The sequence below is a fragment of the Indicator indicator genome, chromosome 4, assembly GCF_027791375.1.
Source record: "Indicator indicator isolate 239-I01 chromosome 4, UM_Iind_1.1, whole genome shotgun sequence".
Lineage (NCBI taxonomy): Eukaryota > Metazoa > Chordata > Aves > Piciformes > Indicatoridae > Indicator > Indicator indicator.
In genome coordinates, this window is record NC_072013.1 from 22156187 (window position 1) to 22170832 (window position 14646).

The 14646-nt window shown below is 44.6% G+C and overlaps 1 protein-coding gene across 1 annotated transcript in view; it reads right to left on the reverse strand.

Moving 5' to 3' along the window:
* The window catches only part of CCDC85C (coiled-coil domain containing 85C), a 109127-nt gene that overhangs the window by 1449 nt on the left and 93032 nt on the right, over window positions 1-14646 (reverse strand). Inside the window, exons 4-5 of the mRNA XM_054380686.1 lie at window positions 8666-8761; window positions 1421-1519 (exon numbers count right to left, since the gene is read on the reverse strand). Coding sequence (XP_054236661.1) covers window positions 1421-1519; window positions 8666-8761 — 195 coding nt within the window. The remainder of the gene's footprint in view (window positions 1-1420; window positions 1520-8665; window positions 8762-14646) is intronic.

The window sequence follows — 14646 nt, forward strand, 5'->3', positions numbered from 1 at the left end:
CATTTTTCTAATTAGTGTCTTGAAACTAGAACCATTTTTGCCTGGGGTGATAGCATAAAACAAATACAGTAGGTTCAGAAGTTAAGTTCAATGGTAGGTCAACCGTGCCATGCTTACAGAAATGATGTTACCATGACCAGAAAAGATAATGAAAAAGATGACTATTAAAATAGTGAGTGTGTGTGTATATATCTATATATAAAAATATATATGAGACTTGCTAAAAGCATGCATTTTATCATTTTAGGGCCACTGGGATAAGGGAAGCTATTTAAAAAAGGGGAAAAAAAGAAACTGCAAAGCACTTCATAGCTGCCTTGAGTCTACATAAAATGAGTATTTAAAGAAACATGAGCTGATGATACACAAACAGAAACAAGTTGATTTGAGATGAGGTTGTGGTAGTTTACCTTTCCCCCTGCGTAGCTACAAGGGGTGTAGCATCAAGGAGACAAAATACCCTAAAAATCAGGCCGTCTTGGCTTTACTTACAGAGATCCAGCAACAAAGCAAAGTGCTTCAGCCCTTGCTAAGGATGCTTGCAGTGATTTAGCTCTGCAAGATGCACCTATACTCTTTAAACCCTCTTTTTAGGGTTGACGTAGTTTTCAGATTTTAAACAGAGCCTGGGGCTCACCTCTGCTGCAGTGAAGCATTAAACAAAGCCACTTGGGCTGATGTCCAAGGTGGACTTCTAAAAACGATGACTGCAAAAGCACTCTGCTCCCTGCTGTGGACACTGCCGGTACTATCAAACAGTGCCTCCCTAACTGCAAGTGACATGCAGCTTAAGCCACATTCTAGAATAAATCCCAAGTTCTTGTTTCAAAGCTAAAGGGTCACCAAGGTGCTTTGAAGGTGGAAGCAGTGGCACAGGAGCAGACCTGCAAGGCAGAGGGTTGATACAAACACTCACCATACAGGATGTGGCAAGCTTAGTTAATAGTGTGGTTGCCCAACATATTGGAAGTGCTAAAAGCACCCCACCCACCATGATGCTGTTCAATGGCTTCAGACATGAATATTCTCCCTCTAGCATTATCTAATGGTTAGACTCAAACCTATTTAAGCTTTAAAGATTGCAACTAGTTGATAGCCCAAACTGAGTGCCATAAGGACACAGCTGGAGCGAACTGCTAACAAGACTCTCCATGTTAGGGGAAGCCCTTTGTACAGCTTTGATCAGCTAAACTAGCTGCTCTGCACTCTTGAAGGTGGCAGAGTGGGAAGTACCTGCTGAGCAAAGGCAGTGAATGAGGCATTCAGGTTACTGACACTGAGAACAGTGGTCAGCACAGGCTCCACTCCTCCTTCATGCCTGTGGATCTCACATCAAAAAGGGCTTGTACACAGCAGGCCTTGGCTCCTCTAACAAAAGACCATGAAAGGAACCCCTAGAGTTACCAAGAGGAGTTCTTACATTGCACATTTCACGAACAATTGCCTTCTCCTTTTCACTCAGGTCTTCCTCATAGTTGTCTTGCATTTGCCTGTCCAAATTTTCATGGACCTCGAGGACCTACAAAAAACAGTATTACAAAAGCATTATGATCCTCAAATAATTAAGTATCCCTAAAAGCTTCATTAGTGAGTATTTACTCTGTCAGGGTTCACAAAGCCCTGAGAGTCAGAGCACTGCAAAGAGTAGCATAGCAGTAAGCTGTGTGCCTCTATCCTCTCCCATCCATGGCAATGGCATGTCTCTGTTCTACTGCCTGCATGATGTGGTTGCCACCACAGTCCTGGGGGACCATGTGATAACTGGCAGTGAGTTGCCCATACCCGGAAACACCTCTCTTTGAGAAAGGCTGTTCCAGGCAGGAAACCTAAGGCAGTCCCCCAGCAACTCATGCCCTCCCTGTTCCTTTCTTTCACAGGAGCAGAGCTTTCCCAGTCCCTTCTACTAATTCAAGGCATGGGACAACTGTGGTCAGCCCAGGCTAACGGCTTTTAGGTCTCTCAGGGTTTTAGCCATCAGGGAAAGAAGCAAATAGGTTTGTACCACTGAAAAGCAGATTACTACCTATTGTGCAGCTTAAACATATGGTGTCCAATCAGCCACAAACTTTCAGGTCTTAAACAGACATCACCAATTTCACTTACCTTTTGGCTGAAATTGTTCTTAACCCATTTAGTATCTCAAGTGAACCCCTTGGAGGCCCACAATGACAGGGAGTAAGAGACAGCCTGTTAGCACAAAGCCCAGGGACTTGGAGATCTCAATTTGATTCCCAGCTCTTAACCACTCCCTTTTTGAGCTGGATGCAGCCAAGATGCAAAAGGGATAGGAACAGGATGGAGGAAAAAAAAAAAAAAACACAGTATTGCCTTCCAGGACCTGTGTGTCGACATCAGTCTTCTGAAGGCACCATCCCACCAAGCACTGAGTGCCATGGTGAATTTGAGTCTCCCTCTCCTTGTGCCACAGACAGCCTCTGAAGATGGAGACAATCGCCTCGACTCCCTGAGCTTGACTTTAATCTGTCAGCACTGTTTCCACCCACAGCACATGCCCCATAAAGGTAAGGCAATAAGTGGCCCTCAGCTGGAGTTGGCACACACTCCCATTGCTGGCATGCACACCTATGCCAGGACTGCAGCTACGGCTGCAGGGTGACATTTATTGACTGTTCAGTGAATTCAGCTGGTACAAACACTGATGAATCTGGGCCATACCCACAAAGTGCTGGTGCCAGCCCTGTCAGGTCCTCCACCAGCAGCTCCATTTTGCTGTTCATCCTCTCATGTCTGGCTACAGGCAGCAGGCCCAGGTACATGCTTGCAGCAACCCTGCCAGCATGAGCCTCTGGAGGAGTGAGGCATTGCCTTCCCTTTCCTTCCTGCTCATCACTATGGGGCTTTTCCCACAATAATAATGGGAAGAAATCATTGCAAAACCAGGCGACATGGCTGCAAAGACATAGGGTCAGTGTGAAAGGGGTAGGGAGAAGGATTTGAGGCTTTGCAGCTTGGACAGCATCTCTAGCACGTGCTTAAAACCATCACACAGATCTGGGAAGAAGCAGGTTTCCTTGCAGAGACAGAGGTTACAGCTCCAACACTGATAGCCCAGACCTGACAGAACCAGTGCTCATATTCACAGGCCTCCTGGATGCCGCTTAGCCTGGTGGCTGGGCCACACCTGCAGATTTGCCCCGGGAAGACAAGTAAGTTCACTGTGAAATTAGCTTGGGACACTGCAAAAACAGTGGACACATCCTACCTGTTACCTTTTTTCTTAGATTTCAGGTTCACAGTATTTGGAAAGGAAAAAAATCCTTATTTTTAACCTCTTCAAATGCTCTCCAAGTGCTGATCCCCAGGCCACACACCTGGTAAGATGCAGCATGTCTGTATGGTTACTATGGGTTCCTATCTACCGCCCACGCCCTGCACCTCTGCAGCTGGGAGGCAGCCCTGGACCCTTCATGTCCCACCTGAGCACACACCATCCCAGCCACTCCTGCAGAGCACCTCTGAGGAGGCAAGGCCTGGCTTCAGCTAGATGGTTCCTCAAGCACAGAGAGGAGGCTTCCTGGGACTAAAGGCAGCCTTTGCTTCCTGTTGAAAACACACTAACCCATAGAATGCCCCCACCACAGCACATCTGTCTGCATGCTTTCAGATAGCTCCTCTGGATGGGCATGCATGAGTTGGGCACACCACAGCACAGGGCTGCCTAGAGATTTTACTGCTGCATGTGTGCTGACCTACATACCTCATCCAAGGCTTTGCTACTGATGAGCAAAGTGGTCAGCTCAGTGTGTAGGGTCAAAGTCCCTGGAATCACCCAGTGCCATCAAATAGCACATGGTCTTCCTCACCGTGATGCATCCACATGCATATAAAGTTGTACAGCAGGTGTATCGTGCATGTCAATACACCTTGGGAAGGACTTCCTACTAGGGAAATACAGAGCTAGATGTGGTGCAAGGATTGATTCCACCCTTTGCTGAGGTATGCAGCACTGGCTGCTCCACAGAACAGAATACCAGGGTAGATTATCATCTGGTGTGCTCGGCACAGCAATCCTGCTGTACTGGAACTGCATTACGGACAAAAATAGGTCATTCTCTTAGGGCCCTTAACCTACTTCTAAAACACACCAGCTAGTTTAACCAACATAGCTAGGACCAATCTTTGCACAAATAAGAATTATCCACATCCATTCTAAGAGGAGAGGAAGGGCAGGAGGGATGCAAAAAGCATGTGCATGCTGACAAAGGGAACATCTATTTTTTGCTAAAGAGGATGGAATTAATTATTGATCCAGCTGGACTCGCACATCGAACTCACTTGTCTGGAGTCAGCGTGCCTCCAACGCTCAGCTGCAGAGGCAGCAGCCTGCAGGATCACAGCCTTGTGCAGAGCATCAGCACAGCCTGTCTGGCAGCTAAGCACCGTCTGTGTCCACAGGACAAGTGTCAAGGACAACCACAGCTTAGACGAGTTAAAGATCACATCAGCTCCAGTCTCTGCTTCCACTAGCCATCAATCTTGCAGGTACAAGAGACTTGGCAGACAAAAATAAACTGGTTTTCTACAACTTACACTTCAACTAAAAGGGCATTTCCTTGACCAGGAGGTGTGGAGAGTGGCACTGCCTATTTCTTTCAGTGGAAACATCTTTTAATGGTGCAAACCAGGCAGAGATGGAGCTGAAATCTCATCAGAGGGAAGTTACAGTAGTATTTCATTTCTGAATAACTTAGGATTCATCTACCCTGGAAAACATCCTGCTTTCCAGATCCACTCCATGTCTGGATAGGCACTTTGTAAAGACATGTTAGCAGCTTGGGTATGGGGAAAAGGGATTCAGAGGGGTAAAACTCAACAACCAATCCTGGAAAAGCATGCTGTCCAAAAAATACACTCTGAGGAGTGAAATCACCTCCTGAAGAAAGACAGGAAGGCCTCTTAGTGCTGACCCAGCCTCAACCATTCTCAGATCCCGCCAGGCGCCGCCTCAGCCATTTAGAAGGACCAGGTTAATGTTCCTCAGATTACACCGCCTGGGACCATGGATGTGCCTTCACAGAAATTATCTGTGGCTCAGCTGAAGTTCATGGACTGTGGATTCAGTGTGAATCTAAGAAATCGCAGTGTATCTTCCTTTAATTTCTGCCACATCCCCACCCAGGAGTTTACAGAAAACAAAGCATACCCCAGGCTCAAAGTGATTCATGATCTTCCCTCCTCTTTGCTCTTCATGAAGCTGGCACCAACAGCACTGGGCCCTCTGCAGACACACTGGAACTGCGTGATCTGCCTGGGTTAAACATCATCTGGCAAGGGCAACCCGCTCCACTCAGTCACAGGGCAATTCTACATGCAGGGAAATGGTGCTGGACCAGGTAATGTTGCTTCTCTGCCTGAGGATACCACCACCTGAAAATAACCTGCACTTCACTCTTACTGAGCATGCTGGCTTTCTCCCTGACAATACGTAAACTGTGAGGAACACCTTGGGTATATTCAGTTCTCTTTTGAAGGTTTAATGGGGGTTAGTTGGGATAAGTGTTTCTGTGCTACGAAGCACTTTGAGAGACACTTTCTGAAGGGTGCAAGCCTCACTGACTTTACCGATTTATAAGGCAGCTGGACATAGCACTGGGGAACATGGCATCCTGCTTCAGCAAATGAACAGTCTGTATGCCCTGCTAGGACTCTTTGGCAGGGCCAAACCCTCTCTTACCCAGTATCAGTGAGAATGACTGATCCCCTGCTTGGGGATCTCCCCACATGGGAGAGGCCAAGCTGCTGCTGCTGCTGGGGAATTTGGGTTATAGGCTAAAAGTCACATTCTCGTACATTTGCCTCCTCCTCAGCTCCCCATGACTTTAACAGGTTTGCTCAGTTCCTAAGCAAAGTGCTTTGATGTTCAGTGAGATACTGAGCTGTAGCATATGTACCTTTTATTCTCGTTAGCAAAAACAGCTGTTAGGAGTGCCAACCTGTCATCTTCTTCCTTATTTAGAAGGTGCAAATAAACCAAAACTATTTCAGAAGCAAAAATAAAGAAAATCCCTAAATGTGCTCAGGGAAGAACTTACTCTGATAAATGGCAGACAATGCTTCAGTCACACAGAAAGTGTTCAGCTGTCAGAAAAAGCCAAGGAAAAAGCCTAGGGGACATTACACAGAAGGATGCAGATGGAAGCAATCCAGAAGCCCTGCAGAATCGTGCAGAGTGCATAGTCCCTCAGTGACCTTTGCTTGGGCACAGAGCTGCATCCTTGCAGTCACACAGCTTCTGGACAGACTTGCATTCAAGCAACCTGCAAGACAAGCGAAGCCAACTTCCAACTGACCTTGCCTTTCAAGGTGGTAAGCAGCTAGCCTGCTACAGCCAGAATGGTTTCTATATACAGCCAAAAAGGGATTTTGCTATTATCTGTTATGGCATAGCAAAAGTGCAACATCTCTTTTGCAAGCTATTCTTTTCTCCCCACTAAAGGGAAGGTCATGACCTATGTCCCAGGTGGTGAGGATGTAAGCTAGTAACTGCATTTAGTTTCCTAGATGCAGGGACTGGCACTGGAAAAGCTGCCCAGTTCTGCAGCATGCACATAAGAGATACTCCATATGCTACAGCTTGCCACAGCCAAAGAACATTATCTTCTACCCAGTTTAAGATCGACAGCTGGAGACCAATGGCCACAATTTCACTGTGCTACAAGAAAGGAAGAGGAGGAGGAGAGATTGCAACTGTAACCAGTTTCCTCAGTCTTTTCAATTTCCAGCTGATCCTTAGAAATGGGCCACAAGATGGAAAAATAAACACCTTCTCATCCCTCCCTGCCACACTTGCCTACAAGACAATTTCCTCCTTGCTTCAAATGTGAGAATATTTTTAACCCTACGTGTGTCAGCAGGACACATCGTGTGAGAATATTTATGCCTGTGAGATGTGGCTGCTATGACACCTGCTTCCTCACGCCAACAATGGCACTTTGTAAGGGTTTTGCCTGGTTTTTACCCCACCAGCCAAATAATTAAATTGCAGAGAAGAATTTCTTTCAACCCTTCCGAGTAATCAACAAGCTCTGAAGTAGAGGATTAGTAATAATAATGATACATGTGCAAACAACCAGTCATCTAACTTCCTTTCAACTCCCTTATATGCATCATTGTGCCAAATCTCCCAGATTTAATTTCCAGTTTACAAGAATCTTGATTAATTTTCCAATCCTTTCCACAAGCTTATCAAACTGTGTCTTGAAACCATTTCTGTTTCTTGCTCGTACTAAGAAACTCAGTCCCATAATCCCAAAAGCAAATAGGAACCTAATTTCCCCTCAGAATGTCTTCATAATCAATTCATAGCTATTTGATCTTCTAACTTAAAAACATTATAAACTCTGCTTAATATTGTCCCACACCACTACCTCACATCAAATGTAATGAAGAGGAGGAGCAGCAAGGTTATGAACCTTGCAGTTTGGGAAGAAAAAGCCAACAGTGGTAATCAGGACTGCATGAGGGCTTGGATAATCTTAAATGCAAGCAAAGGTGGATTAATATGAAGTGTCAGAAAAACAAAGGTACCCCAGCAATTTGCAGTGTTCTGCAGGGCATCAGTTTAGCAGGTTCATACATATATATACACAGGAGAAATGTTACCCACAAGCACAATGCAGCATAGTATAGGATGGAGCACAACCACTTTCTGAAAGCACAGAAATGTTCATAACACACAAAAAGGAAACTTTCCAAGAAAACACTGGATAAATTGATGTAGGCAAGTGAACTGCCACTTCTGCAGTCAGAGTTCCCTTGGGAACTAGGAAAACTCTACTAAAGACATTTTTTAATCCCTGATGGTGCTGAACATCCTTCTTTTAAGATCCAATGAGAGTTCTGCAGTCTGGGTGTAAGCCTCAAGTAGGATGGAAAACCAAGTTTTTCAGCTTGAAGGATCGTCTATAATTTATATTGAAAACTGATCAGATTAATTTATATATTACAATCAGAGCCTAATTTAGTTAGAGACTTTCCAGCCACCCCTATGGTACTTTGGAAAGGGTTTGTGCTTTTGTATCTTTTGGATACTCAGAAGTCACTTGCTTAACTAGTTAAACATGTAACACCAGGTTATTACTGCTAATGGATGGGCACTAGGACTTGAGAACTGCTGTGAAATCACAGTGCAAGTTGTCTCCTTCAACTGAGCTAGCAGTGTCCCGTGGTTTTTATGCCAATGGTTCTGACTTCAGTCCTCATTGCTGACGTATCTACACAGGCATGATGACATAGTTTGCTGTGTATTTACATAAGATAAAGCCTTTATCCTTTGAAGACTGCTGCAGGATTTTCAATAACGAAACATATGCAGGAATTGCAGACTTTGTGTCCCCTTTTAAAAGAGCTTTCTGATCCCTCCTTCCACCCCAGACACCCAGTTTATGTAGAACGGATGAACAGAAAGGGTAACTGACACCTTCAGCTTTTGTTGGAGGATTCTCACTCAAAATTATCTTGCTTAACTCCATAACTACTTGAAGCAATGAGTATTCATCATGCCACAGGTTCTGGACTTCCTATTTCTTGTTGTGTTTCTATGAGAAGAGCAAGCACCCAGTTCTGTGCTTTGGTGTTTGCTGCACCACACTGCACTGTACTGCACCACGTTGCACAGCCATGCGGGGACCCGCAGCATCCTTACCTTCATAGCATGCACAACAGCCTCTGGTTTTTGACCAACTGGGACATACCCTGCTGCAGGAGAAGATGCAAGATCAGATGTCATGCGAGCTGGTCCCTGTTGAAAGAAGATATGGTTTCATTTGCTTTGGGTGATTTAAACAAAGGGGAAGAAAATATCCAGAAAATGTGAGCACTAGCTTCTCTAAAATTCAATTATCTTCAGCCACCTGCAAAGACAGAAGACACTACAACCCCTTCCTCACAAGACACTTGATTTAATGCCATTTAAGCCTACCATCACTCAGTTTAGATGTACTCTGAGAACAGATCACCCTGGTTTAAAGGTAAATTGATTTAAGAAGCATTTTTTAGGATAACTTTGTACAAGGGCAAGATCAAACGTTTCTTATCCTTCTAGCCAAAGGAACAATGCAAACAAGGTTATTTTCCAGTATAAAGCAGTTATTTCTAAGAAGCTGCATTAATGAAAGAAACAGTTGGCATAATTTCATTGCTTTTCTGGCAACATTTTCAGATAGACATCAAGTACCAATCTTCAGCTACAGAGAAAATTGTGAAAGCAACCTTAAAACAAGCAGATGTCCAAACCTAACGTTGGCTTGGTTTGTTCTCAAAATGCTGGCCAACCCTCCTGCATGAAGGATCGCATTGGGAAAGATGCCGAAATTACATTTTACAAAAGATTACTACTGTCCAAACAGCCTTGTAAGCGCCTTTCATAGAGCTCTCCTTCTTTAGAGGCATCCCACTTGGATTATGAGAGACACATTATTCAGTGAGATGCACCCTGCCTGTCCCTAATATTTTTGCATTGGTTCGTAGCAGTAGGAGAAATCAACAATGAAACCATTGACTAAAGTTGTGTTCAGTCTTCATATCCTTTAGGAAATACAAAGAATGATTATACCGAGGGCCTCTGAAAGCAAATTAGGATGGCAGAGTGGTATGTAGCACCATCACAGGAATGCTTTCACACACAATACATGAGGCACTCCATGCTCATCTTTTTCTTGTTTAAAAACACAGCATGTTTTATACTTCATCTCATTGCTTCACCTTCTAAGCCAAGGCCAGCAAGCTAGTCATGCCAGAAATGAGGACCAGAGCAGGGGCACTTCATCACCTGTGATGGTTTGAAATTGTCTTTTTAATTTTTTTTTTTTGCAAAGTTCAAGCAGAGAAAGCGAAAGAGTGTAAATAAGTCACTATTGGGTGTAAGAAAAGCAAAATAATGATTGTTCTAAACACTTCCATTGGATAGATAGAAATGTTTAAGAACTATTACTCAAAACAAAGTGGGGCACTCTGCAGTCGGGGCAGCTTGCTGGGGTGTCTGGCTGCTGTTTCTTCTTCTCTTCTAGCTGAAGATAACACACTGACCTTGGCGAGCTAAGTTAACAACTTCTCTGCTTTAGCTAACTCTGCTTTCTGCCAGGGGGATCTGGGGGGAGGCAGCCCCTGGGAGAGAGAGGCACTTTGGGAAAGGTCCCTTTTGGGGGGAAGCAAAGGGATCTTGGTTGTGCTTTTTCTGTTGATTGTATAAATTTGTGAATGTTGTGAATTCTGTATATTTGTACATATTCATTGCATTTCATCGCAGATTGTAGATTTGCTTGTGCTTGCCTCTACCATAGTCAGCACATATTGCTTACCAGATCGAGAACGAGGTAGATTGACTACATCACCTCTCATTCTTTCAAATGTTTTAAGTTGTGGGGGCCTTTTTACTAATAAAATTGCTCATGTGCATACATTAAAGAAAGAGATGGGCCTATTCATTAGGCTACAGAAAATATACCAGCATGAAATGGCTGGAGTTTTCCATGCCTAGGCCACCGAGCTGCGCTTAATCCACGTCATGACCAACAGCAATTTACTCATAATAGAGACCTTCATGAACTAACTTGCTGGTGATATAAATACTTCTGAGAGGCAAGCATCTCAGAAAAAGGAAAATTAGACTTAACTCCGCAGTAATTCTCTAAGGAGATTTAACAGACTATCAAAGCACAGAGAGAAAGAAACACTCGCAGGCTGGGCATGGTTCTGAACCAGCAGGTGGCCACCTTAGGACATGTCCTCAGCCATCCTGTGCAGAAGCTGGGGAGAGAGCACCAGAGACTGGGTCCAGCCAGTCTACAGCAAAGACTTAAGACTGCAAAATGGGTTACAAATTTCTCACAGGACTGGTAAATGCAAGAGAGTCCCCCCAGAATCAGTCTCCCACAGAGGTCAACACCACCAGTATATGCATAATTCCTCTGGCTTCAGTATGAAAGCTGCCTTCTTTCCATGGATGACCAATATCATGACAACTGAAATCAAAATATTCAGGTGTTTGTGGCCATGAGCCATACTTGGTATGGACCATCCCCCACAGCTCTCTTTAGAAGTAACACAGGAAATACCATATTCCTTCTGAGTTGAGAGTAATCTCACAAAGTAAAAGGAGTTCTTCTGGACCTTGCTGCTGACAGCATTTTATATACCATTTTCTGACCAAACTAGAGTAGATTATGAGATCTCCTGTATGACAGGCAAAAACAGCTTCTTCTCAAGAAAACTGAAATCACTAATGAGCTACAAAGCATTTCCATGAAAATTATTACAGAATGATTAAAGAGCAATGTTTTCTAAAGAGCTTGATCATACTTAATCAATCACCATACTGGCAAGATAAAAGCAATCTTGCAATCACAGAGCATACTGGATATATCGTATTACACACACACACAAAAAAAACCCCAAACATTCAAAGGGTTGTCTTTCTTCTCAGACTAGTGGCAGAAATTCAGCAAGGGCAATCAGTAGAGCTCTACCTCAACACAGGTAGAGAATTTGAGTGAAGAAGACAAAAATAATGTTAAAGAATGAGGAATACAACAAAGCAGATAGACTCAAAACTTGCTGTCACAGTCTCAGTAACAGATGACTTAATTTCTAAAATAAGCATGATCCTTGATCCTCAGCTTGGAAGCCAAAACCCCCAGCCAACTGAAACAGATGTCCAAACTGCTGAGTGCAATCGTCAGCAGCGGTGAGCACGCTCAGCGACCACGCTGCTGGCCTGCTGTGCCCCAAGCCACAGAGACCTCCCTACCACGTGAGACTGCGACCACAAAAGGCCAAATGTGCAAGTGAATAAAGCGAGGGAGCAAGTAATGACCTCACCACCATCCCTGCTCTTTGCAGCTTTTGCAAGGCATAAAAATACCCACCCTGCTAAGGGGGGCTTAATATTTATCATTACATTTACCCCTTTTTGTGCAGCTGCCCCCTTAGAAAAGGCTTTTTCCAGACACAAAGAGCCAGAGTTTTACAAAAAGGGATGAGTCCTTCACTTACACCAATTTCAGTGTGATTCACTAAACAAAAGAAAAGTTTCAGCTGAGCCTCCTATGAGCTTCCTGCACAGAGGTGTACATAGAGGAGGCCAGAAAAGAGGAGAGTGTAGTCCTCACAGAAAGAAATTACAACATATCCAGCAGGATGCATGGTCAGCATTTGGAGGACAGAGGAGAGTAAAATGGGCAGAGGTCACTGACAGTGTTAGCTGAAGGGAAGGAAATGGAAGGAACTGGAGATAAGGTCAAGGTTGCTAAACTGGAAAATTGCCAACAGTGGGACAGAAGGGAGGGAATGGGAAGAAAGAGGAGGATGTGCATTTTACTCAGCAGGAAGCCAGTCAAGATGAAATACCAGGGAGAGGGAACCAGCAACAGGAGATTGGAAGAAGAGCAGGAGGGCAGGAGGGAGGGGGAAATCTCAGGAAGTCAGGGTTAAGAGAGTAGCTGAAATTACATGGCTAGAGGAGATTCCTCATGCCTAAAAAACCTTAAAAAAAATGGATTTGGAAGTGTGGGTAAAAACTAAAACAGCTGCACCCCAGCACTCTCACTGAGCTACTCTGAGGACCTTCATCACTGCAGAAATCATAGAATCACTCCCATTCCCTCCCTGTAGTTGACATTTTCACATCCACAGCAACATCCAGGCATTAGCACCCTGATGTACAATAACAGCAAGGTTAATCTGATTACATTCTAAAACACAGAAAATGTCCATACAGGCATAAAGCAACACAGTGTTCTGAGGCACGCATCACTCTCAATTTCCTCTCCCTGTCTGGTTTTGTGAGACACGCACTCTCTGTATTAGACAGACATCTGGCTTTCCCCCTTGCTAGGTTTTCGTAGTGTTTGGTAGCTCAGAGATGGTTCACTCTTCACCTTAAGATATGTGGCTGAGGTGTCACACAATTATATAAAGAAATGGTGCTAAAAGGCAGCTCAGAAGTCGCCAAAAAGGATGCCATTATAAAGTCATGGAGAAATACTGTCTTATTTTTCTAGTTTACTTTTCCTGAGGTTCAGCCTCAGCATCATGAGAAGCTGAGTCCTTCGAAAAGGCAAAGTTTCTTATGCTTTGGCCCCAATTAGCTCTAGAGTTGCTCCAGGTTTACAGCAGCAGAGGGAAGACTGGAAATGAGCTTAACTCTTCACTTACACAAGGAATTTGTAATACCAAATTAAAACAACTGTACATCTATGTTGTGATGCTAAATGGTCACATGTGTAGAACTGCATAACACACCACTCTGTTTCATCCACTGCCACAGTTACACTGCGAAAAGAAAGAGATGCCCAGCAGTGAGATTACCAGCCTAACTAAGAGTGGAGGCTGTAAATTATGTATCTGATGTATACCTGAGTGCTTGGAGCACCTTAGCGTCCCTCCACACAGGGTTTGTTGACCACTGCACGTCTGAGACTCAGAGACAGTTCTCCAGGAGTCCCAGGGAACTCAAGGCTGTGGAACTGTGAGTGACCTATTTGATGTTTCCTAGGCAAATTGGTGGTTTTGCTGCTCTGCAAACCACATTCATAGCTGCTGTAGTGTGGATGTCTGATGAGTTCAGCCCTGGAAAGAACAGCCCCGTCTCTGCTGCCAGGGTGGCTCTGGGACTGCAAGGAGGCTCCTGGTGGAGCTCTTCACACCCCTCATGGGAGGCATACCCAAGCCCATTCCCAGTGGGGAAACCACCACAAAAGCTATTCCTCTGCCACCTCTGTGCAGACAGCACTATGGAAGCATCCCTGACCACATTTCCCTTTCAGTCCTCAACTGCTCCTCCATTTCATGATGACTAGCACTGGATATTTGCTGGTGTTTGTGATGTGACCAACACACTTCTCAGATCTTACTGCTCCCACACAGCATCATCTCTCTCCCCATCCTGCCAGCTCCACACTGTGCATGCCCTAACCACAAATCTACCAGAGAAGCCAGATTCTTTTTGAGATCCTCCCAGAAACCTCTCACTAGAGCCTGAAGGACTTGCGTTTTGATCTCCAAGTCTGTAAGGACATTCATGGTGTACTATTAACAGGCTAAGAAAAGATTGAGGAACTCTTCAGCCTCTCATGCCAGAGCATCCATGAAATAATATGCTATGCATAGAGGACAAATCCCCCAGTTCTCTCTTCCTAAGAATGATACTTGAACTGGTGATAGCTTCAAAGCCAAACCAGAAAACAAACTAAATCAAACAAGCCCCATTCACTGCCCCAGCCCAGAACCCAAAGATGGTCAGCAAAACAACAGCAATGATGTGAGAAAGAAAATGCAAAGACCACAAATATTGCGAATAATCTGCTGTTCTGTATCAAGCTATGATGGCATTGCCAGTGCCTGTCGTGAAGGCATCACATGCTCAGAATTATGCCCCCAGATACCAGCTAACTTGTCCTAACATGTTCTGGGAAATCCCCCTTCCACCCTCCTTTCAGGAGGGGAAGACAAAGGTTCAGGCGCCTGCCTGTCTCCTAAGGGAATAAACAACTGCAGGCACCCATCTCAATGGGATGCCTATGCTCTGTCCATCTAAGGGCATAATTCTAGCTTCACCTTTCCATAGGTGGAAGCAGGTTGTTGGCAAGTGTGCCCATTGGCTAGTTTCCAGCCTCGAGTGTCTATAAG